At 34.3% G+C, this 25689-nt stretch overlaps 3 protein-coding genes and 2 long non-coding RNA genes across 6 annotated transcripts; 3 read left to right on the top strand and 2 right to left on the bottom strand.

The window, feature by feature from the left end:
• Positions 1 to 368: 368 nt before the first annotated feature.
• LOC105952825 (non-specific lipid-transfer protein 1) lies at positions 369 to 788 on the top strand. Its single transcript, XM_088824966.1, has one exon. It carries the CDS (start codon positions 441 to 443, stop codon positions 786 to 788), a length of 348 nt encoding a protein of 115 aa, XP_088681092.1. The 5' UTR covers positions 369 to 440.
• A 4305-nt stretch (positions 789 to 5093) lies between these two features.
• LOC148767199 (uncharacterized) lies at positions 5094 to 6350 on the bottom strand. The gene is made up of 3 exons (XR_016034121.1): positions 6169 to 6350; positions 6020 to 6063; positions 5094 to 5521 (listed from the first exon to the last, which is right to left on the bottom strand). It is a non-coding gene; the product is annotated as an uncharacterized LOC148767199 (long non-coding RNA).
• A 2547-nt stretch (positions 6351 to 8897) lies between these two features.
• On the top strand, positions 8898 to 15270 carry LOC105958103 (uncharacterized). Its single transcript, XR_016034120.1, has 6 exons — positions 8898 to 9026; positions 9181 to 9723; positions 11452 to 11554; positions 12853 to 13221; positions 14694 to 14861; positions 15016 to 15270. It is a non-coding gene; the product is annotated as an uncharacterized LOC105958103 (long non-coding RNA).
• A 1826-nt stretch (positions 15271 to 17096) lies between these two features.
• ATSIK (Protein kinase superfamily protein) lies at positions 17097 to 20795 on the top strand. Its single transcript, XM_012976820.2, has 5 exons — positions 17097 to 17404; positions 18409 to 19104; positions 19326 to 19583; positions 19690 to 19809; positions 19917 to 20795. The coding sequence occupies exons 2-5, from the start codon at positions 18451 to 18453 to the stop codon at positions 20550 to 20552; spliced, it is 1668 nt and encodes a 555-aa protein (XP_012832274.1). The 5' UTR covers positions 17097 to 17404; positions 18409 to 18450; the 3' UTR covers positions 20553 to 20795.
• Positions 20796 to 20893: 98 nt separating this feature from the next.
• Positions 20894 to 25524, bottom strand: HSL1 (HSI2-like 1). 2 transcript variants are annotated; one of them, XM_088824964.1, is made up of 13 exons: positions 25069 to 25524; positions 24815 to 24967; positions 24447 to 24528; positions 24226 to 24330; positions 23585 to 24075; positions 23364 to 23460; positions 23063 to 23237; positions 22857 to 22936; positions 22357 to 22725; positions 22205 to 22254; positions 22010 to 22120; positions 21854 to 21921; positions 20894 to 21730 (listed from the first exon to the last, which is right to left on the bottom strand). In XM_088824964.1, exons 2-13 carry the CDS (start codon positions 24916 to 24918, stop codon positions 21003 to 21005), a joined length of 2460 nt encoding a protein of 819 aa, XP_088681090.1. In that variant the 5' UTR covers positions 24919 to 24967; positions 25069 to 25524; the 3' UTR covers positions 20894 to 21002. The 2 variants fall into 2 exon arrangements, with proteins under 2 accessions (XP_088681090.1, XP_088681091.1); XM_088824965.1 differs by having other exon boundaries at positions 23585 to 24086; positions 25069 to 25386.
• Between the last annotated feature and the right edge of the window lie 165 nt (positions 25525 to 25689).

Genomic DNA, 25689 nt, shown 5'->3' with positions numbered 1-25689 from the left:
TGATGATAGTAAATTAATACTACGTCGTTGCTGCAACATTTGCATATATGATTGATTACAGGCAGAGGTTGCATGGCCTGAATGGCAACGGCGACCCGAGCCTAACTCCAAGTTTAACATGTGATCGGAACCGACTTCAACGTGTCGTGTTCGTCTCAAAATCTGCATAAGACGTGATCATGTACCACTTATTGACATCGCATGTGAACTCATGTTCACAATTTTTTTATTTTTTTTTTGTAGTTACTATTAATTAGAATGAATTTTTAGGTTACGTTTTTGGAACATACACCATAAGATTTTATTACAAAAAGCTGACGCTATTATAAATACCCTGAAAGTTGGAAACCTAAATGCAATATAACTCTCAATTCTTTAATTATAAAGCAAGCACAACAAGCTTTATATACATATAAATACATACATATATATAAATTAATATGATGAATATTAATGTGAAAAATGTGGTAATTATAATGATTTGGTTGGTGGTGAATAGGGCAGGTCCGGCATCTGCAGCGATCACGTGCGGCAGTGTTCTGACAACCATATCGCCGTGCATTAGCTACGTCCAAAGAGGAGGTGCAGTGCCGACTTCATGCTGCGATGGTGTTAAATCACTAAACGACAAAACAAGGACAACACCTGACCTACAGGCGGCCTGCACGTGTCTCAAATCACTTATTCCCACCGTTGGTGCCAACTCCGCTTTGGTTAACGGCCTCCCCGCCAAATGCCACGTCGACTTTCCCTACCAGTACTCCCCATCACTCGACTGTTCCAAGTAATAACACCATATATATATCATCTGCATATACATATCCATATGCATACATACATACATACATGCTCTTTAATTATTTATATATATATATAGGATTATTATTAATGTTATAAATTATGGGATTCCTTTGATTTATATATTCACAGGTTGACCCGTTGATTAATTAATTGAAGCCATTTTCCAAGATAAGAAGAATCAAGTATAATAAAGAATAAATTCAAGAGTTATGAATAAGATTTAGAGTTTCTTCGTTGGGTTTGTCATGCTGCTCAAATGTTGATTTGGCAAATGTTGTACACTAAATATTGGTATTTTATTAATTGCATTTATGTACACGTACTATGTTAATCAATTTGATCGCCTCCCTTGCAGTGTTTGTAAAATAAATAAAAATCTGTAATTGTGACTATTATAGAATCTTGTTTTATATGGCATTAAACTGCACGAAATAATATATAGTTTGACGACTAAGACGCAGGGGAATTATATAAATGTCTTTCAAACAAATTAAATGATATTATTTCTTAATTAGTTACAAACCAAATTAGTATATACTCCTAATAATTACCAACAAATCAAACACAATACGGATTATACGAAATCACATATATACCAATAATGAGTCTATCTTAGAAAAAAGGTAGCTTTCATGAATACCAAATTTTCTGATATGTAAGAGATCATTTATGATTTACCTATAAAGAAAAAAAAAATTCCATTATATATATGGCATGGAACTATGTCATATATTTAATATTTATACAGAAAAAAAAATTCGAATCGGAGTCGATGGAAATCGAACGAGCTATTTATTTACAAAAGTTGGAGGTTTCCATTAAAAAAAGAAACAGAGAGAGAAAGTTAGAGTAAACAAATCAGTGTTATCAGTTGGGCCTGAATATTGGAAAAAGATTGGTCTTGATATATTTATCTGGGCCTGAATCTTGCGTCCGTGGGCTCAATACAAACACCATATTGAATACAAAAGTTCAGGCTCATACCCGGCCCGTTACTTTACACTGACCCGAGTTGAGCCAAGTTTGGGTAAACCCGTTACTGTAACGGCTAGTCGTCTCCCACCCACAAAGATAAAGGCAAAGATCCCATTTCAATTGTGAATTTGCTTGATCTCTGCTGATGAGGCATGTAAACCACCACCACCACCACCAGCCGCCGCCGCCGTGTACGGTGGTCAGCATTCGAGCCAAGGCGAAAAGATTCGATTTGAAATTAAAGTCATCAAGACTAGTAATCTTATTTCCCTTTTGTTATAAGCTTCTCCGATTCTCGATCCGATTAAAGATCCACCCATATTTATTGGAAATCAAATCCAAACCCGAATCCTCTCTTCTCTCTAAAACAAAATCCTTAAACCTCAAATTCCTGAACATAATCAAGAATTTTCGCCGTAAACGTCACAAAAACAAAGGCATTGTTGCCCATAAGGTACATATATATATACCATCGATCTTAATTCATTTTTCAAATTGCTACTCTATTGTAATTCTTTTCTTGAATCTTGCAAAATACTAAGTTTTATTTCTCATTTGATTATTTATCATATATCTTCCCCGGTTGGTTGGTTGGTTGTTGAAGAAATACTTGTTGTATGGAAGAAAAGGAAGAGGAGGCAGGTGCATTTGGTTGTGTGCTCTGCTTTTGGCATGCTTTATAGTACTTCATCTTATGCATAAATATTATTTTGTATTGAAATATATTTGGAAGGCTTGTCGTTATGGCCTTCTCAACCATTTTTTCAAGGTACTTTTCTTTTCATTTCCTTTAATTTATATATATTTATTATTTGTGGATAAGAAAATTATCAGTTTATTTTATCCTAATATTTTCAGGTGGTTTTCCATGGTATTTTACAATCTTTGAAAACGGGCTATGATTTATACTATAATGTTTGAAAATGACATCCCAATGTGAGATTTTGTGGGACGACGTGTCATTTGATTGTATTCTAGTTTGAAAAGAATCATTTGACTAGTAACACACGCTGGAATAATTAATATGTCTCTTAAACGAATCATCATTATTTCATAGGAGAATATTTGAAAATTATTTGCATTACATATCTCTTTCTTGTAATTTTCCTTCGGAAAGGACTTCGATTATTCCACATTGTATTTAGGGATATAAATGTGCATTTTGAAACACAAATCAACGGTACTGAATCCGTGAATATACGATGCAACAATGCGGTTATGTTTAAAGCTCGTTATGTGCACCAAGTGGTCCAAGTCACTACTTCACGCGCTAGCAATGAACGAAAAATGAAAATTAAATATATTAATTTAGGGTTAAATAGCATTTTGTGCACATATACATTGCACCATTTTGCATTTTGCTACCTTTATTTAAAAAAAAAAATACACCAGCATGTCAAAACCGTTATATTGACTCACTTAACCACCTAGGATGAATGTTCGCGCATATTTGTCATGATTGGCCTGAAAATACAAGTGACAAAATGGTATAAACCCATTAATTTAGATAAGTTTTATATTTAGAAAGTCAAAATTACTTTATAGGGATAATTAGTGAGAACCCCCCACATCATTTACATATATTAGGGTGGATATAACCCCTTTTTCATAATTAGTGAAAACCCCCCCTCGAATTAAACATGATTTTTTTTAATTAATTATGTAATTGACATGACTAATATACCCTGGTGTAATTAATTCTTTTTAAATACGTGATCTAGAAAAATCTTTGAGATCACGATATATCGTCATATTCCATAACCGTCTCATCCCTCTCCACCACTGCGTAAATTTTGGCACCGTTTCAAGTCACGCACGAAGATTTATATGTGATTCGGTTCAGAGAATCTGCGATTGCAATTGAAGAAGACGAGTTTTTTTGTTGTTTTTGTTTGCAACCCACTTTTTTTAGCGCAGATTCGATGCATTTAATTTGAATTCATATGTATGTGAATTTTTTTTAATTGAAGAAAGTTGTTCGTAACTGAATTCATCTAGATTCATACGTGATTAGTTTTCAAAGGATCGAAGCTACTGTAATTGAACAAGGCGAGTTTTTTTTTTGTTTTTGTTTGCAATCAATTTCTTTTGTGGATGCAGAATCGATGTATTAAATTGAATTTGATTTGTATGCGAATTCTTTTATAATTGCATGAAGGTGTTGTAATTGAATTCATATATGCGAACAATTGTATTGTGTTTGGATCACGTACAAATTGCACGAAGTTTTTTTATGTATGCACGAACGATTTTATTTCGGGTTGGTAATGTAGAGATTTTTTTGTAGCCATTTTATGCATTTATATACGCGAATGATTGTGATTTGCAGTAACATTTCGTTATTACATTATTATTACAGTCGTTATTATGTGATTTTGCTTGTTCGAAGTGGTAATATCTAAACGCATCTAATATAACCATGACATATACGCTTGCAGATTGTGGAGAATGCATTCTTGCGGATGATGAAAACTTGGTATCCATGTTTGTGCTGAGTGAATTATTGTTAGTGCCTATGGATGTTGTGGTGAAGGGTGGAGCTGAACCATGTATGGAGGAGTTTAGGTTTTGTCGTCCTGTTGTCATACTCGATGGTACCTTTTTGAAGGGCAAACACAAGGGCATATTACTTAGTGCCGCTGGAAGGATGACGATGAACGTAAGCTGTACAGTTCTTGTTATAGCAGTTTTGCAAATAATAGTTGTTTTCATCATATTTAAATGTACAGTTCATGTTATAGCAGTTTTACAAATAATAGTTGTTTTCATCATATTTAAATGGTTGGTTTTGATTTCCAGATCGACAATATTATTCATACATCGAATAAACAGTTCCAATATATGCATTTCACTGTGCTACAAGTTTGAGTTTGTTGTTGACAATGTTAGTATAGTTATTTGCAGGTTTATGGTGTTCAGTCCACAATATTTATATAATAGTTGGATAAAACCAACTGTTTAAATACGAACCATACCAACATTTACCCACCTTAAATTCAGCTAATTACTTTATAATCTACTAATTTCTAAAATAATATATTTCAATCACAGTTTTTTAACAATCAGCTGTTTCTAATGAACTATTTACAAATCAATTATGTTACATTCAACTATTTTCAAAATAATGTAATTCAAAAACAACTATTATCAAAATAAAAGATGTTTTTCAAGTTATAGTCGGTTTTCTGAACATGTTGCTTATGCCTATCATTAACAGCAAATACTTACGACTTTCAGCAACAACAAATGCATATAACTATACTTAAATGAACATGTATTAACAAAAGATACCTCATACTATGGAAGTTAATCTACGTCGTAAAAGCTATTACCAAGAATATCTTACGGATACAGATTGACTAAAGACACTTGGTCAAAAACAGTTTGCTGAAATACAAATTGGTCAAAAAGTAATGATACGTCAACATAAAAAAAAAAAACATTCTAGCCAAGTTCATAACTTCATAATTCTAAAGAAGTTGCCGCTCAAATTTATCTTTATTGTTGTGCCCCAATCTAGAAAGGTTTTTACAATTTCCGTTCGCATTGTTGGGATTTCTGATTCAACTTCGTCCTTTATGATTGGTTGTTGCTCGAAAAGCTTTTTTATGAGATATACCACCACCACACCGTAGTCAACACTATCATCTTTTTGTTGGGGCGCTTCAGTAAGTGCAACGATTTTCTCGTTTGGACATACGAGTATGAGTTTGTGATGTTTTGTTGTTTTGTCCACAACCTGTTTCTGAAATTATACATTACGTGCGTAAATATAGTCAGCACAAGAACCAGTAACCAAAATATTTAGAAAAAACCTAACACAAATATAACTTCTTCCAAAAGCAATTTTTTCATAATAAGTTTTTTTCTCTAAAAATCAGTTGTTTCATAAACTACTAATTTACAAAGTAAGCTATTTCAAAATAACCTATTTCATAAACCACTATTTTACAAACTACACTGTTTTAGACACATTTTTTTGATAATCAGGTTTTTTAAATGAACTATTCAATCACAATAGTCGTTTTCATACAAATTAGCCTATTTCAAACACATCTATTTCACGCTCAACTTTTTCTACTGAATTATCTCCAATTATTTTTAATATTCTGTAATTCAAAAGTCAACTATTTTCAACAACAATAGTCGTTTTCGTACTAAATAAACTATTTCACTAAGCAATTATTAAAGAACACGTTTTCAAAAAGGAACAACAAAAAAGTTGTTTACATAAATCACTTACCGGCATCTGCTTGTCGAATGCCGTTCATTGATTTCGCTTACGTTCTCATGTACCGCAACAGGAAAAAAAAACAAATTGTAAATTAGCTTTTGTGTAGAATGAAATATAGTATGTAAATGTACACAACTATTTCCAAATAGTGTGCTTACTGCTCGCAGACATCTTTCTCAACAACTAATGGCGGTGCGGGGTTGAGTACAGCTTCAAGATTTTCGTTGATTTTGTACCTTGTCGACTTTTTTTGTTTCCCCTTTCTAACGCCGCCAATGTAGTTGTTTCCAGACATTCCGGTGATGGAGTTTATGGGTTAAAAGGAATGGGTTTGCAAGGAATGTGTAACGCCCCGCATTTTCATAAGCATATTATATGAAATTATATTGAGTAAATCGATGATTTCCATTTCATGAATTATCTAGTGGATGTTTATTGCATCCTAACTGCTTATGTGATCTATAATATTTTATTTAATGTGATCGACTCGATTTGGTTAGATAATTGAGTAACTCTATCTATGTGATTAAATGAATTATGTGCTTTAAACGAATAATTAATCTATGCTAATATTGATATTAAATTTAGATTATAGTGATTTGTTTCTCATGTACATGCTTAATTATAATTTATATGGTCTCATGAAAATTATGATATGATAATTAATCTATGCAATGTATCTTTAATTGTTTTACGATTTATGGTTTAATGAATGTAGATACATATATGTGAATGTTGTGCTACGTGAGTTATGATGTAGTAATTAATCTATGCAATTTATCCCTAAATGTTTTATGATTTAACGAGTATAGATATATCTGTTTGAGCTGTGTATATATATACCATGTGTGTGCCTTATGTGTGTAGTGTGTGTATGTGCCGTATATGTGCTGTACTATATATGCGTATTAAGTTGCCAGGTATTAAAGGATTAAGGAAATCATTGAATTGCAAATATTTGATTAATTGCTATTAAGACCCCAATGGTTTTAGATATTGCATTACAGTCCTTGGGAAATTTCCTCCTAATTTCCTAGTATAAGCCAAGGAAGATTCCTCCACTTTCCTTCTCAATTTACCTGCGGCGGTTCCTTCTTCTTCTTAAAGAAGAAACGAGGATTTTGGTCTGGACTCTTCTTCCTCTCATTCCACGGCGGCTTCACCCGAAGACTCAATGAAACTCATCAAAATTTCCCCTTCTTCTCTGAGGAGTTTGACATCTAATTAATGGGATTGATTTCCCTATAAAATTCCCCAAGACCATCAGGAGGATCGGACAGGGGATAGCTCCAAGTTCAGCCCCAAAAGCCTTCAGCCAAAGCTCCGAGAATCCTTCGGTTTCCTCTTCTTCCTTGTATTCGATTTTCTTCAAAGAGGTAAGGACTTTTGGTCCTTCTACTGAATTAATGATAATAATAAGATGATGTTTATGTGATTTAATTGATTAATATGCTTAGGAATCGGATTTAGGGATCTAGGTCATGAAACATAGATTTCAATGAACCCTAATTCGATTTCCAGATTCGTAGCCTCAGGTTCCAGTGCATGTTTCATCGATGATTTATTTTCTGAAAATTATGAAATTAATTGTGCGTATAGATATTTCTGTTAGCTTCGTTTTGATATACGGTATGCGTAATTTGGAATTATATTGATCAAGTTATGAATCGTTTTCTGAAACTGCACGATTACTGAGTCATCTATGATTTATGTGTTAAATTATATTTTATCTTATTCCGATTCATGCGATTCTAACTGGATATGATTATAGACTTATAAATCTGATTCTCAGAGGAGTTTCATGGCGTTTCGTTGAAAGAATGATTTAATTGGTATTTTTAAAGTTGAATGCTCTGTTCTGAAATTCTGCTGGTGTTACTGTACTAAATGAATTATTTCTCTCCCATGGATAAGTATTTTACTGAACTGTTTTAACATGGTATAAATCATATACATGTGGAGGTTTTGTGGAAATTTCATAATGCTTGTATGTACGGTTTAAGAGATATGAATTTCCAAAGTTGAAGTGCCGAATCTGCCAGATTTCCTTGTAGTTCTTTGAAATAGAAAATGTGGATTTGGATTTCATATATTATATGCGTACGTACTATTATGATTATTGTATGCTTATATGTTAACATAAATGTATAACCTAGAAAACGCATGAATTGCATTTAAGATAATCACGTTGGTATGTTATAATTATGAAAGTGGTTATATGAAATAATATGATAATCCCCGTCTCTTGTATGTGATACCTCTTGTATGTGGTACGTGTATGTTGAATAATATATGTGAATTAGAAGAATGTTTATTTATGCAATTACCTCTTGTATGTGGTACGTGTATGTTGAATAATATATGTGAATTAGAAGAATGTTTATTTATGCAATTTGAATTGATTATGTGAGTTATTTGAAGAAGAAACTCTAAGGGAGAAAATGGTTTGAATATGTTTGTTAGCTATTTGGTTATGTGTTATATGGTTACGTGTTTTATGCTAAGTGTAAGTTCGATCTAACATGCTTATATTATTGGAGTCCAATGATGTGTCATTTATGGTACTGCATGGTCAAGTGTAGGAAAGTCAGAATCGTAATATGGTTATCGGTCGAGTAGACACGGGAATACGAGGGGCCAGTATTCCAACTACGGTACTATAGACTAGAGTGGGTAGCTCCCCTCAAAACAGGCTCAGAATATCGACGTCTATTACCGATAACCATGTTATGAATCTGCTAGGGATACCGTCACATTATAGTAATTGTATTGACATAAGTATGATTATGTTTATTTATACGTTTTGAATTGTTTATATGATTTGTCATTTATGATATTGCATGGTCAGTATAGGAAGTCAGAATCTTAAATGGCTATCGGTCGAGTAGACACGGAAATACGGAGGGGCCGGTATTCCAACTACGGTACTATAGACTATAGAGTGGATAGCTTCCATTAATAAACGGGCTCAGAATATCGACGTCTATTACCGATAACCATGTTATAAATCTGATAGGTATCCCGTCATATTGCATTTATGCTTTATATATGTTAATACAGACTATAGAGACTTGATGTCTATATGTACTACAACTAATTGGTCGATGCATCCCCATGTTAATACAACATTTTGTTTATGTGAGTACACCTTGTGAGTATACGTTAAGCAGGGGAAACTCGTCGCCCATGTCAAGGTTGAGGTTCTCGAAGCGGTTATGGAAACTGGTGGAGCGGAGTTCGAGGAATCACGAGCTTTTATACCGACCGACTATTTTCAAAGATTATATCAGTCACTTTCTCTTTAAGTGTTTTAATTTGAGAAGTTTTTATAATGTACTCTCCTTAGGAATCTAGTCTATTAAACCGGGGTGTATGTAAAATAAAGTTATTTTGTGTTCCGCTGTATTACAAGTATTGCTTTAAAACCCCGTCTATGTTGAAGTAGCACTCTTTATGAAAATTATATCTTTCAAATGTGGGTTATGTTTTGAAGAAAGAAAAATGCTTTGAAGATTTCCAAACTTATTTTCTAAAGGATCAAATAGGATCCGAAGGTTTTAATAAAGTCCATTTTTCTAAAAACTATTCTTAATTATATAAACGACATGGAGGGTGTTACAAGTTGGTATCAGAGCAGTGTTTAATACACTGGATTCCTGATTATGGTTGAAGGCATTCGTGATCTCTCCTCCAGCTCCTGGCCGTAATACGAGGTTAGATTTATTGTTGTTCGAAATTATCTGATCTAATATTTGAAGTAGAGAATTGGAATTTTATATAGACTTGTCTTTATATTCAATTGTGATATGTTTAGTTGATCTTAGTAAGTGATATATGTATATACTTGCACTATGTGATATAAAGAGTAGTTCATATTATGTGATGCTCGAAGTAAAACTGAATTTAACAAGGTATGATATGTCCTTTCAATTTTACAATTGTTGAGAGTTTGTTTAAATGGGTGTGCTTCGTATATGTTGGGATCTTGAACATCTCGTTGGATTGACATTTATATGACTAATCTTATCTCTTGATAGTAAACTTGAGTTAAATTATATGATCATGATGGTCGATTGTGCTAATCCTTAGTTATGTAGAATTCGAGCAATACTATTCCTTTATTATCTTTAATTCGATCTATTTGATTTTAGAAATTAATTGGCTAATCGCTTGAGTCCGAATTATGTGGATTGAGTAGAGTATTATATGCTCTTTCTTTTAAATTGAATTATAGAATTCATGTTTATGCTTTGGGTGATATTTAACATGAGGCTTGTATGCTTGATATATGTCAATATTTGAGTATAACTTCTCGCTTGTATGTTTATTTGATGAGAATTAATTTCTTGTTAATATGCTTGAATCTATGTATGTGACCGTAAGAGTAGATTGTGCCAATCTTTAATTTTATGAATTCGAGTGAATTAATTGTGTTGTTACTTGATTATCCTTAATTTGAGACATACGACTTTAGGAATTAACTATCCTATCTCTTGAATCGAGTTATGTGAAATTTTATGTGATCATAAGTGTAGAGTGTGGTAATCTTTGATTTTATGAGTTCGAACTACATGCTTAAATTATATTGTTATTTGAGTATCTTTAGTCCAAGGTATGAGACTTTAGAACTTTACTATCCTATCTTTTGCATTTAATTATGTCGATTTTTATGTGATCGTAAAAGTATGTAGTAATCTTTGATTGTAGAGTTCGAGCTACGTGATTAAATTATGTCGTTACTGGATTATCTCTAAATTGGAAGTTCGAGATTTTAGAAATTAACTATGCGGATTATATGTGTTCAATGTTTCAAATTTCTTGAATTATCTCATGCTATGTATGATTGGACGAAAGGTTATGATTTGAGTATTTGTTTGATGCTATTGTATGTTTGAATTATGTGGTAATGTTAAATCTATGAGTTTGTTATTGAATGACTGAGAACTCTTTTAAGAGTATAATATATGGGGAGAATGGTTTTAATTATGAAGTATAAGGGCTCAAATGTTTTGATTTTGGAACTTGAGTACCAAATTGGGATTTTAATAAAGACTTTTGAAACTACTGACAGATTTCAGATTTCATTTCATTTTACTCGATTGACTATTGTGATGCCTCTACATGGTCAAGATTATTTTGATAAGAGGAAATTTGTAAAACCTTCTTCGAGTTATTCGAAATGCTCGAATGGATTTAAAAACTGATTTCTTACGAAACTTTGAGTTTTAAAAAGAATAAAAGCTAGTAAGAAGTATAAAAAAAAAAAAAAAAAAAAAAAGTTTCTTTTTATATACATTCGAACCACTGTTGGTCATATTTATCTTTATCGCGAAATCGAAGAAGCTATACAGGGGTTTTCTCAGGCTTGTTCATATAGTACCTAACTTGGATAAGGAATTCTACGATATCAGTAGGAATTCAAATCTCTTCACTTCAACTAGGCCCACAGTTACAGAATTTCTACGGGAATCAAGATCGAGAAAAGGAAGTTTTCCAATCACCGACTCAAACCCATTGTCAAATTGTACTCAGCAGAAAATGGAGGTACGCAATTCATATCCTTAAGTTTTGAAATTATGTTCTAGCTTTGGTTTATGTGCAATTATGTGTAGGTGATTATCTATTTATGTGACTTGAAAAGATTGTAGCATGTCCTGATTCTCGTTATTAACGTTTAATGAATCAACGATATATGATATGATGAAACCTATTTGAGTTAAACTATGTGATGCATTTTATTGATTGGTGATGCCATACATTACAAAGTGTTTATGTGAATCTTATGTGAACATTAGGACTAAGCATAATTAATATGCATCCAGGAGTACCATGCGGCAAAATGCTTTTGTGAGGGCAAGAGAATTTTAACTGTTAAAGGGTATTTCTAAATCGGATTTTATGTCAAAAAACTTGGAAGTCTCACTGAGACTCGATTTTGATTTTCCTCGAGTAATGATACTCATGCTAAAGCTCTTTTCGAAATATCTTTTTAAGAATCTTTTACCAAAAGCATGTCTCAGATTTTAGTCATGAAATGTTTTTGTTTGGTAACCTCAATCAAAATGTTATTTACCCGATCTTGGGTACAAACGGAATTTTTGTCATAACTTGATATCATCATCTTCTATGAATGATTTCTCAAATTTTGAGGACAAAATTTATTTTAAGGGGGGAAGATTGTAACGCCCCGCATTTTCATAAGCATATTATATGAAATTATATTGAGTAAATCGATGATTTCCATTTCATGAATTATCTAGTGGATGTTTATTGCATCCTAACTGCTTATGTGATCTATAATATTTTATTTAATGTGATCGACTCGATTTGGTTAGATAATTGAGTAACTCTATCTATGTGATTAAATGAATTATGTGCTTTAAACGAATAATTAATCTATGCTAATATTGATATTAAATTTAGATTATAGTGATTTGTTTCTCATGTACATGCTTAATTATAATTTATATGGTCTCATGAAAATTATGATATGATAATTAATCTATGCAATGTATCTTTAATTGTTTTACGATTTATGGTTTAATGAATGTAGATACATATATGTGAATGTTGTGCTACGTGAGTTATGATGTAGTAATTAATCTATGCAATTTATCCCTAAATGTTTTATGATTTAACGAGTATAGATATATCTGTTTGAGCTGTGTATATATATACCATGTGTGTGCCTTATGTGTGTAGTGTGTGTATGTGCCGTATATGTGCTGTACTATATATGCGTATTAAGTTGCCAGGTATTAAAGGATTAAGGAAATCATTGAATTGCAAATATTTGATTAATTGCTATTAAGACCCCAATGGTTTTAGATATTGCATTACAGTCCTTGGGAAATTTCCTCCTAATTTCCTAGTATAAGCCAAGGAAGATTCCTCCACTTTCCTTCTCAATTTACCTGCGGCGGTTCCTTCTTCTTCTTAAAGAAGAAACGAGGATTTTGGTCTGGACTCTTCTTCCTCTCATTCCACGGCGGCTTCACCCGAAGACTCAATGAAACTCATCAAAATTTCCCCTTCTTCTCTGAGGAGTTTGACATCTAATTAATGGGATTGATTTCCCTATAAAATTCCCCAAGACCATCAGGAGGATCGGACAGGGGATAGCTCCAAGTTCAGCCCCAAAAGCCTTCAGCCAAAGCTCCGAGAATCCTTCGGTTTCCTCTTCTTCCTTGTATTCGATTTTCTTCAAAGAGGTAAGGACTTTTGGTCCTTCTACTGAATTAATGATAATAATAAGATGATGTTTATGTGATTTAATTGATTAATATGCTTAGGAATCGGATTTAGGGATCTAGGTCATGAAACATAGATTTCAATGAACCCTAATTCGATTTCCAGATTCGTAGCCTCAGGTTCCAGTGCATGTTTCATCGATGATTTATTTTCTGAAAATTATGAAATTAATTGTGCGTATAGATATTTCTGTTAGCTTCGTTTTGATATACGGTATGCGTAATTTGGAATTATATTGATCAAGTTATGAATCGTTTTCTGAAACTGCACGATTACTGAGTCATCTATGATTTATGTGTTAAATTATATTTTATCTTATTCCGATTCATGCGATTCTAACTGGATATGATTATAGACTTATAAATCTGATTCTCAGAGGAGTTTCATGGCGTTTCGTTGAAAGAATGATTTAATTGGTATTTTTAAAGTTGAATGCTCTGTTCTGAAATTCTGCTGGTGTTACTGTACTAAATGAATTATTTCTCTCCCATGGATAAGTATTTTACTGAACTGTTTTAACATGGTATAAATCATATACATGTGGAGGTTTTGTGGAAATTTCATAATGCTTGTATGTACGGTTTAAGAGATATGAATTTCCAAAGTTGAAGTGCCGAATCTGCCAGATTTCCTTGTAGTTCTTTGAAATAGAAAATGTGGATTTGGATTTCATATATTATATGCGTACGTACTATTATGATTATTGTATGCTTATATGTTAACATAAATGTATAACCTAGAAAACGCATGAATTGCATTTAAGATAATCACGTTGGTATGTTATAATTATGAAAGTGGTTATATGAAATAATATGATAATCCCCGTCTCTTGTATGTGATACCTCTTGTATGTGGTACGTGTATGTTGAATAATATATGTGAATTAGAAGAATGTTTATTTATGCAATTACCTCTTGTATGTGGTACGTGTATGTTGAATAATATATGTGAATTAGAAGAATGTTTATTTATGCAATTTGAATTGATTATGTGAGTTATTTGAAGAAGAAACTCTAAGGGAGAAAATGGTTTGAATATGTTTGTTAGCTATTTGGTTATGTGTTATATGGTTACGTGTTTTATGCTAAGTGTAAGTTCGATCTAACATGCTTATATTATTGGAGTCCAATGATGTGTCATTTATGGTACTGCATGGTCAAGTGTAGGAAAGTCAGAATCGTAATATGGTTATCGGTCGAGTAGACACGGGAATACGAGGGGCCAGTATTCCAACTACGGTACTATAGACTAGAGTGGGTAGCTCCCCTCAAAACAGGCTCAGAATATCGACGTCTATTACCGATAACCATGTTATGAATCTGCTAGGGATACCGTCACATTATAGTAATTGTATTGACATAAGTATGATTATGTTTATTTATACGTTTTGAATTGTTTATATGATTTGTCATTTATGATATTGCATGGTCAGTATAGGAAGTCAGAATCTTAAATGGCTATCGGTCGAGTAGACACGGAAATACGGAGGGGCCGGTATTCCAACTACGGTACTATAGACTATAGAGTGGATAGCTTCCATTAATAAACGGGCTCAGAATATCGACGTCTATTACCGATAACCATGTTATAAATCTGATAGGTATCCCGTCATATTGCATTTATGCTTTATATATGTTAATACAGACTATAGAGACTTGATGTCTATATGTACTACAACTAATTGGTCGATGCATCCCCATGTTAATACAACATTTTGTTTATGTGAGTACACCTTGTGAGTATACGTTAAGCAGGGGAAACTCGTCGCCCATGTCAAGGTTGAGGTTCTCGAAGCGGTTATGGAAACTGGTGGAGCGGAGTTCGAGGAATCACGAGCTTTTATACCGACCGACTATTTTCAAAGATTATATCAGTCACTTTCTCTTTAAGTGTTTTAATTTGAGAAGTTTTTATAATGTACTCTCCTTAGGAATCTAGTCTATTAAACCGGGGTGTATGTAAAATAAAGTTATTTTGTGTTCCGCTGTATTACAAGTATTGCTTTAAAACCCCGTCTATGTTGAAGTAGCACTCTTTATGAAAATTATATCTTTCAAATGTGGGTTATGTTTTGAAGAAAGAAAAATGCTTTGAAGATTTCCAAACTTATTTTCTAAAGGATCAAATAGGATCCGAAGGTTTTAATAAAGTCCATTTTTCTAAAAACTATTCTTAATTATATAAACGACATGGAGGGTGTTACAGAATGCGTTTGCCCTGTCGATTGTTTCGTCGACGATGAAGCCGTTTATGCGATTTAGGGTTTGTAGGTGGTAGTTTTTGGAAAGATATGGGATGCGAGATTTTGAGATCTAATTAGACACGATTGTATCAATCTCAATTCCCGGATTTTGTGTAATTTTTTTTTTTCAAAACCGTGGCTTACAAAAGGCTATTTTTGGGATTCATTAAAATAGTGAGTTTCCTACTAATATTAAAAATGTGACTGGATCCACTCTTATTATAAAAACACTAGAGGGGGTTATGACTAATAGTCCCTACTTTATAATGGGTGGTGATTACTGATTAGGCAATATAGTTTGTTTTGTTATAATCAACATATAACCAATCGACATTAAAAATGATATAATATGAAATTTTCTTAGTAAACTATAGTGCTAGGGGTGTATGTATGTATGTATGTATGTATGTATGTTTGCATGTTTGGTGCATGCATTCAAACTTAACAAAACTACGGATTTTTCGTTTGCTTGTTCAAAGTGGTTTCCGAATGTCCCTTTCCACTTTCCATGTTGAAATTTTCTTTTTCTGCTTAATTTTGATGGTTTTGCAGTTTTTCTTTGCCCTTTCCAAATTTACCCTTCTAGTATTATTTTTGATGTGTCTCAAAAATAAAATAGTAATTTATCTTCACACGTTACTCTTTTAGCTTACATTGGTGAAAAAATCACTAAAAACATTGTTCCTATCCCTAAATAAATAAATAAATCGAATCGAAATTGGGGGATTTTGGAATTCCTAGAATCTCAATTGAATAAAAAAATAACGTACTTTAATTTGAAATGAGCTATGATTTTATTTACGATTAATTTAGAGGAATTCTCTAATTAAAATTAAGGTCCTTAATGGGCTTATTAGCTATTATAATTTATACGGTCAATTTCAATAAATTAGTGTATTTATTGGGCTACCCGTAGAATAGTTTAACAAGCCCATTGGACCCGCCAATGGGATATATCGAAATGGAATTTTACGTGTATATATAATATGTATATAATACGCAATTGCGTATGCGTGGGCATTATCTTTTTTAGAAAAAACATGTTTAAATAATCAGACAATATTTCCATGCTTTGACTGAGCTGTCACTTCAATCGAGGCTCCTTTTTGTTGAATACTGAGGTAGCTGTCTTTGTTGAGGGTGTTAATGGACCATTTTACCCTCCGTATTTTGTTATTTTATTTATGCAACCAATCCCTCAAAAAGAAAGAAGAAAATCATTGAATAATTCTTGAATTTATTGCAAAAGAAAATGAAATTAAGTCGTGATTTATTGAATGGGTATTTAAATGCAATACGCCTACTGAAAAATGACATCAAAAGAATACAATTCAATTAGAAATGTCATCAATATTTTTATTGGAAGAAAATACATGGATGGTATTGGTCTAAGGTCAAAAGTGTCAAATACAGGGAATAGGCAAAACTCTTGCTGGGGATGAAGCCCAAAATTAAATAAATAGATTTTATTTCTTATTTTGAGAATTACAGATGGGTTTTGGTTTGACCACTGTTGCTTTTTTCATATAGTATGTATGTATATATACACATAATATATATATATTATATATATACACATATATATATTTAGATATATATTAATAATCTGTATTGTTGATTTATGCTGCTCGTGTATTCTCTCTCTCTCTCTCTCTCCAACTATTACTTTTAAGAAATCACCACAATCCCTCTCCTCTCCCTCCCAAAATTCTCCTCCCTACATTTCCTCATTGTATTCATTTGACTTGCTTCTAGGGTTTTTACGTTCTGCCCAAATTAAGTCGTAAATTGTGAATATTTAGAAATTTTGCCGATTTGGTGCCTGTTTGATGAGCGATAATCTGTGAAGATCCAGACTTCATCTCAAATTCGTTCAAGATTGGACTCAATTTTGACCTCCGGTTAGTCTCTTTCATTTTTTTCCAACTTTTTTTCGTCATGTTCCTTCGAGTAATTGAGGTTTTCTGACGATTTTTAGGGAAAATCAGGATGAGTAATCTCATCATTGTAAATTCTGCTATTTTTACCCCATTTTTATTAATTACAAGCTAGACTTGATTTTTCTTCTCGAGGGAAATCGAAGAAGGTATTCCGCGATCTGGAGTTGATGTACAATTCCTGTTCTCATAGTATGTATATGCGTGTGTGTAACAAAATAGTTGAACTAAAATTTGACACATATTTAATTTTCCATAAAAACATTTGCTATGGCCTATGTGTAATAAAGCTGTCTCAAATAAGTCTACCAATTGTTCTGGGGAATTTCAGTCTGAATATTAGCATGAATTGTTGCTTACCGATTTTTATGGGGGCTTTGGCATTTGTAAATTTTGCCCTTCCATATATGAGGTAAGGTCTTATGCTTCAGAACCAGCACATATCGATTTTCTCTAAGAATAAGATACATTTTATTTCTAATTTTGCAAATTCTTCTGGTGTTTATGAAATTTTCCTTGGAGATAATTAAATGCATTTCGTTGGAAATAATATTCGAAAACAATTTTAAATCCATGGATTGATCTAGGCATCTGACTAATAATGATATCTCATAAGAGTCAATCTCCTCTGTTAAGGGCTGATGTTTAAGGAATGCCAGCCCTTAAGTAACATATATTCTTATAAAGTCTTTGTTTGAAGAAAGGTTTGATATGACTGTGAACAAGCTTACAATGGTAGATATTGGATATCTATTCACCAATGTTAATTTCAAGTAATGTAATTCCTTAGTTCAAATTATGTGGATATGTTTTTTTTTTCTTTTAAATGTATATATATTTTCCTCGAGTGAAAATTTGTAGTTTCCTCCTAATATATAACTATGGTTGTACCAGTGTGCTCGGGAAATCGAGGTTAATATACTTCTCTTTTATCTCTCTTTTACATGTAGTATTCTTTCTCTTGGCAGGAACTTAATATACCTGGTTTAAGATCAGAATTAACTTGCAACATGGGATGCTTTACGGTTTTAAAGAGTAAGAAGAAGAAATCTGAGCAGACTATCTATGTTAAACGTGTAAACCCACAGGAGCATTCACCGACCATGTTACCTGAACCCCAGTCGAATGGACGTTCTTTGCAGTCTGCACCCCCAAGCTTTAGAACCAGAGTAAAACCCGTTCAGTCAAATAGTGGAGTAAGCAGTAGCAGGGCAAGGGCATTGTCAGCCCCATCAAGTCTTGATGCTGCAGAACAAGATGCATTGACATCTACTGAATGTGAGGAACAAGAAGAGCCCAGGAGTCGGTTTGGGTCAATGAAGGAACATAATTCACCGAGCCCACAACCTCTTCCTCTTCCATCACCCCGTGGTACTAATGCTCTTAAGGCTACGACAAGCTTTAAAATGATTAATGTTAGTGGCCCTCTTAATATGTCTGGACCACTTCCTCTACCTCCTACTTCGCATCCAACTCTGACAGCTAAAGGAACCCTTCATAATTTTTCTTACGAAGAAATCGCGTCAGCTTGTCATAACTTCTCTCCAGAGAGATGCATGTCTGAAGGTCTCTCTTCTGTTATCTATCGAGCTTCTTTTGCGGAGGATGCATCTGGATCAAGAAAACTCGAAGCCACTGTGACTCGCCTTCACCCTTGCAACCAGGTATTTTTAGATTTGGCAGTGTTCAGATATTTGATTCATTGGTGTTTCTTAGCTTGGTACAACTTCTTGCCATGCCATCCTCTGTATGAGTAGATGTATTCAATACCGTACAGATGGGGGAATTTTGTTCCTCATTGGCTTCTTTCTTCATTATCTTTGTGCCTATTCTTGTTTCTAAGTAGAGATAGTCACCATTGTGATAATTTACTGTGGTTGTCCAGGGTTTGAAGGAATTTGTGAATGATGTAAATAAACTTGCATCTTTACAACATCCTTTCCTATGCAAATTGATTGGCTTTCATGCACGTGAAGGCTCAGACCAAAGAATGTTGGTTTATGAGAGGCTATTTCATGGGAGCTTAGATAGGCTTCTGTACGGAAGATCAGATGGCCCACCCATTGACTGGAATAGCAGAATGAAAGTTGCTTTATGTGCCGCACAAGGTCTAACGTTCCTGCATGAGGAGGGACCCTTTCAGGTATCAACATCATCTGGCCGTTATATTCAAATTAGAGATTTTATGGTTTTAGACGCAATTTACAATGAGTTAAATTTAGTAACTCATTCATTTTACTGCTGAACAGGCAATGTTCCATGAATTTTCGACTGCAAATATACAAATCGACAAGGATTTTAGCGCCAAGCTTTCCGGGTATGGTTGCATCAGCCACATTCCAGAGAAGGATATATCCAGCAGCTCAGTTGTAATACCAATACCACTATCTTGCCTCTTATTTTGTGCATATTTTTATGTTCTTTTCTTTGTCTCAATTGTCATGTTGCTCAAATTAAGGCAATTTTTCTTTTTCAGGCTGTGGCAAATCTTTCAGTGGAGACACTGGAGAAAGGGTTACTGACCCCGAAGAGTAACGTATGGAGTTTTGGAATCGTGCTCCTTGAATTGCTCACAGGCAGGAAAAATCTAGACAGCAGGCACACAAAGGAAGAAAGAAACCTAGTAAAATGGAGCCGACCTTTCCTAGCCGACGACTGTAGATTATCCCTAATCATGGACCCTCAGCTAAAGGGCCGTTTCCCAACCAAAGCTGCTCGAACGGTGGCTGACATGGCACAACGGTGCCTCCAGGTGGACCCCTCAGAGAGGCCCACCATGAGAACTATAGTCGAGCATCTCAAAACCATACAGGATATGAAATATACGTCCAGGTTTCCTCTGCAAGAGCCAGGTTCGATTAGTGGGAAGCATATGTTGAGATCACCTAGCCTGAATGGAATAGGGGTCCCACCTCCAAGATCGAATTTTTCTCATTCACCTCCGACAAACAGACCAGCTATTTCTACTACAGCTCTGCATGCACTGCCATTGGCTCCACCTCCCAGAACATGTTCGTCTATGGTCTTATTGGAGGAAACTGATCGACAGGAAAGCCGCCGATCTTCATCCTCAATTGTTCGTAGATCTAGTTTCAAGGATTTTGATTGTTAAATAGTGAAACTTTTTTTTTTCGATTTTTTTCTCTTCTTATTATTAACTATCTGAAATGTGATCTTACATATTATATTAATATATTATATATATATATAGAAGATAAAGATATTTTTCACAACATTGAGTAGAAATAGATTTGGTGTTGATGTTTTCTTGTAAATAGAATTCTCTTGGAGTGGGCTAGTTTCCACTTTCCACCTCTCAAAGTGCTGCTTTGAGATACTGCCCCCTCCTTTTTTTTTTCTTTTCTTTTCTTTTTTTCTATTGTGCTATCTGTGTATAATTATTAATAATGATGGCATTTTATGTATGTATTGTACTGTACTAGCAAAAGAATATTGTTGTCGAAATTGAATTAACTCTGTAATAACGTATGGATCTATTTGATACACTTCACTTGTAGCAGGGATTGAATAATAAGAACATTAACAAGAAAAAGAGGAAACATCACAATGGATCTTTTTCTATTTGATCCTTTTCAGATAAATCATTACTGTGCTCTTCCATATTCTCTACACGTGGTGACGAAACTGCTTGCTGCTCTGTAAGCAAGCTTGTAAGACCATTCTGCTTTAAGTAAGTGTCCAAAGGCAAACTAGCTTCTAGAAGAAGACTCGTCATGCTCACACGGGGCGGTGCTGTAATTTCCCGAACTGGACAACTGTTCAAGTCCAATCCTCCCTTAAAAATCTCACTGTTTCTGGTCGAAAGTATATCAGTTTCTGATCTTCTTGCATCATCAGACGGAACAAATTGTAAAGACACCTGAGTATTATTAATATTGGGGTTTGTGCTATGATCAACCTCTGCTTCGTCTTTAGCAGAAGCTGATGTGGGGAACTGATTGTTCCTTTGTGCCATGATGATTTCAGCCTCGCGGTCTGATTGGCGTTTCTTCTTGCGCATCATCAATGTCTTGAAACGGCGTTTGACTGTCATGCAGACGTTGCATGTGCATGTGGGCTTGTGTTTGCCCTTACCGCTCGGTGGCTGTATGCAGACAATGCAGGAGCAGCCTGGACGGTGCCTTGGATGCTTTGTGGTTGTTGCTATTGATGATGTCACTGGTTGACTCGTTTCACCTCCTGCATTAATCGTGGGAGTTTCCTGGTCCTGAGATTTGTTTTCGTACATTGGTTTGTTGAGGCTTGTCTGAAATCTCCTCTTTGTCAAGTCTACCATCATATAAGATGCATTAGATCAATAGGTGATGAAGCATTTTCAAGAAAAAAATAAAAGAAAGATAATCTAAAATCAAAAGGAAAATAAAAATAAAAATAAGGATATAAATATGATACCCTCATTCATTTTCAGAAGATTCTCGATTTCGCTGGAACATAATTCATCTTGTGCAGAGCATGAGCATCTGATCCAGAAAAAATATAGCAATATTCACTTGTAAGCATATCGTATAGCTAAAGAACGTCGTCGAAGAAAAAAAAAACTAAACGAACCTTGTCTGATCGATATTGTCCTGACATGTCCATTTGGGAGGGAGAAGAATATCGATTGGCATTTTACGCCACTTAAAGCAATCGTCACATTGAGTCCATTGCTCGTGCTCCCTAAATTCAACACGAACAAATCCATATTTAAACACAGAAACTACAAAACCATTAGATACTAATTTCACAATTGCTTATCTTTACCCAGATAGACGAACAACGAAAATACTCCTCTTCGCAAAAACAGGTGGTTCCTGAAATTGAATTAAAAATAAAATTAACGTTATTCTCTTTATTCTCATTACTAGATAATTTGCTAGCACGACGATAGAAAGTACAAAGTTCTTCTTAATTACTTCAAATTCTTCAAACTCGTGATCTTCAACTGATACGATGCTTGGTTCGACACTTGGCGGTGCACGGAGCATATCCTGCACTTCTTCCCACGAGATTCTTATCTCCAAAGAATCATGACCATCAATAAGTAGCCTTTTACTCTTGGGCCCAATATTTCTTCTTTTTCTTTCCGGAAGAAGCGAAGATTCAGACAGTGGATTGTCTCCAGCGTAGACGTGCTTAGACAAAGTAGGCATGGAAGAGTTCTTGCTTCCTTTAAGTGAATGAAGAAGGCCAGAGTAGCCACTCATTATAGGTAGGTTATTTTCAGCATTTCCAAAGAATCGTTCGCCTTGAAAAGCACCATTATTCATCGAATAATGTGAATCCTGCCCATCGACAACTTAAAACATTTCACATCCTCTAGTTTCATGTAAATTACCACAACAGTTGCTCATCTAAGTTACGAAAAGCTTATCGGCTACAATAAATCATCTTTCAAGACAATGACGAATAGTACCTTCTGTACAGAAACATTGTTTGATGCCTTTCGGAACCCCATTAGAAGTTTCCCTTCTGGATCCATACGACTGAAAGTAACTGACAGAGCACATTTCAAATTTATGAGAGAAGGAAGTATTTTTTTTGTTCATTCCTATATAGTTGCATGGATGACCAAATATCGGGATAAAAATTGTGTTAATGAAAAACGGAGAAAATGTTTACCGGTATCTCCAGCTTGTAATTGCATTGAGTGAATGCAAGGGGTGACGCCCTCTAAAACATACATTCTGCTATTATTATTTGGCCAAAATCGGAATTGGAATACCCATTCTTTACCCCTCACGTCCTGAATCCTTAAAGGAAGGCCCTCCGGTTGAGAGATTGGTGGAAAATATGCCTGAAAACACTGAGTTAGCCCCGTCTCATTGGAATCCGCAAACAAATAAAAGTTCACTAGAATCATTGGCATTTAAATAAAAGAGCGGAACTGAAACATCAATATCCAGATTAACAGCAAACTTACTTCAGCACATGCTTTAGGAAGAACCAAACGACCTATTCGACCAGCATCACTTGCACTCAAGACCTTTTCAAATAAGGGAATTATTGTAGAATTCGAGCTGGAATATGATGAATTAAGGAAATTCAAGGTCCAAGAAGCTGGAATATGTCGTAAGATGATCGGAAAATGTTTTACTGAAAAGAGAGCGGGAGAGAGAAGAGAAGATGATTTTATAAGGATACTCTCCAGATATTTGCTTCAATTCCTGGTCAGTAATTCGAGGCCAATAACGTGGAAGCAACTGATTCTTGACCCTTCCTTCGACAGGTGGCCTCGCAACACGCAATTGTGAAATATTATTGCTCGAGTTTGTTTCTAACCCTAATCCTGCAGAAAGAATGGAATTTGGCAGTAGCCTTGGTAAGAGATGGCGGGGCCCACACCCTTGTTGAAAGGAAGAAACCGCAGTGCTCAGTTGTCTTTCTTCAGCAAAAACACCCGAGTTTGACGAAGCAGATAAGCTGATGCTCAAGTTTGTCTGAACTAATGACTCGTTTACCCTTTTAGCACTATTACTCTCTTGCAATGCATTATTCAGGGATGGTGGTAAACGTTGTTCTTGGCCATCATTTTCAGCACCATCGCCAGGTTGTGCGGGACCCATCGTTTCAAGATTTTGATCTATGAAATTTTCAGTTGACAGAGCACACGCTTGGTGTTTTTCTTTGGGTGTCTGCATAAAAGCTTTGGAAGAATCAGAGGATATATCGAATTATCGATCAGAGAAACTCAATATATCGAAGCATATAGCTCAATATATCGGATTTACGATGTAATATAAGTTTTGTGTAAACGAAGGAAAATTAACATAAATTGGTCTTACAGAAGGGATTTTGGAATTTTTGATGATGCAGGCTTTACAACTTACACCACCGGTTTCGAGTAGCTCAAGTAATGAAGTAGAAGCAATGCATCCACAATGAAGACGCTGGTAATGTAAAAAAAAAAAAAAAAAAAAAATTTAAAACACTTAATCTCTATTAGTACCACTTAGCTCGGATTATTGTTATTGTAATAAGCAAACAACATAATGCAGTCACTCACTTTACCACATGAAGTGCACTCCCTCCAACCGGTTTCCTCCGAATGGAAGGTTTCGCAGAAAACAAATTGTTTATAGGCACTCCTGTCATCGAATATACCAAATTAGTGATCGAATATACCAAATTAACAAGGAAAAATCTTAATTTCTAACTAATATGGACTAAACATTAAAAATTTGAGCTTCAAAATTGCCCTAAATAGGAAAGTCACACCCAGTTGCAGCAGAGAAATGCCTAAGATCCAAATATAAGAGAATTGAAATAAACTCCATGATTCCGTACAATTAGGGCCAGGAAGAGAGAGAGAGAGAGAGAGAGAGAGAGAGAGATGGAAAAAGGGGATCTTGTTGAAGATGATTCGTATCGTACCCGCAATTAAGACAGAGAGTAGCAAAACCCCCAGATTGCAAAGGCCATCCATTTTCCCATTCGATCGAATTTGATGAAGCGCATAACCCATTCATGCACTCCATTTTCAAACAAAACGGAGAAACGGAACCACGCTGCTGCACAACTAGTCAACTGGAAATTAAAAAAATTACTAATTAATTTGATTAATTTAAGCTCAAGAATTAGTAAAATAATGAGAAATTAGAAACTGGGAATTAAAAGTGGGAACTTGCCAACTTATAGCACTATATATAGAATAAAAGGGGAAATTTTCTTGTCACTGAGGAAGACGGGTTTCTGGTTTCAGGAATGGTATATTCCGGCTGCTGTAACGGTGGATTGACGGCGGTGGGGGTTTATTAATTATGGTAGATTATAAAATATGCATGGAAAGAAAAGAGAAGAATCGGAGTGGGGAAAATCAAATCCATGCAATGCAAGGTTCTTGAAGCTTCAGCTCTCAGCTCTGCAGCTATTCACACCCACCTCGTTTATTTTATTTTATTTTATTTTTGGTTTCAGAAAAGAGGGATCACTTTGATTAATATTGTAAATGTGACTTGTAAGTAATAATTTCAAAATTACTTAAGCAACTATGAATTACGTACGATTTTAAAATAATTATAACAACACAGTAGTAGTGTCAAGCTCAAATTTGGTAAGAGATGTTGTTTCTAGCAACCAAACCCACTTTAACAAATATCAACACCCAAATTAAAATCTCATCTCAACACGTACTTTTAAGTAAACCTTAGGTAAATTAATCATTTCATGATTACTAGCTAGTTGTTTTAAATAATTATTCAGTTATTCATGCTTCATTTGTTAAATATACGCATGATTAAACTAAGTCA

The sequence above is a fragment of the Erythranthe guttata genome, chromosome 10, assembly GCF_056151865.1.
Source record: "Erythranthe guttata isolate IM_541 chromosome 10, IM_541, whole genome shotgun sequence".
NCBI classification, from domain to species: Eukaryota; Viridiplantae; Streptophyta; class Magnoliopsida; order Lamiales; family Phrymaceae; genus Erythranthe; species Erythranthe guttata.
Note: the sequence above shows the minus strand (reverse complement) of the source record. Positions and strands in the feature narration are given on the sequence as shown.

Coding starts and splice junctions, on each gene's coding strand:
- LOC105952825 (XM_088824966.1), top strand. CDS start 441: ATGATGAATATTAATGTGAAAAATGTGGTAATTATAATGATTTGGTTG.
- ATSIK (XM_012976820.2), top strand. CDS start 18,451: ATGGGATGCTTTACGGTTTTAAAGAGTAAGAAGAAGAAATCTGAGCAG. Junction 19,584..19,689: donor ATGAGGAGGGACCCTTTCAG/GTATCAACATCA, acceptor ACTGCTGAACAG/GCAATGTTCCATGAATTTTC. Junction 19,810..19,916: donor ATATATCCAGCAGCTCAGTT/GTAATACCAATA, acceptor TTTCTTTTTCAG/GCTGTGGCAAATCTTTCAGT.
- HSL1 (XM_088824964.1), bottom strand. CDS start 24,918: ATGGAGTGCATGAATGGGTTATGCGCTTCATCAAATTCGATCGAATGG. Junction 24,331..24,446: donor AGTGCACTTCATGTGGTAAA/GTGAGTGACTGC, acceptor TTACATTACCAG/CGTCTTCATTGTGGATGCAT. Junction 22,937..23,062: donor ATTACAAGCTGGAGATACCG/GTAAACATTTTC, acceptor GTGCTCTGTCAG/TTACTTTCAGTCGTATGGAT.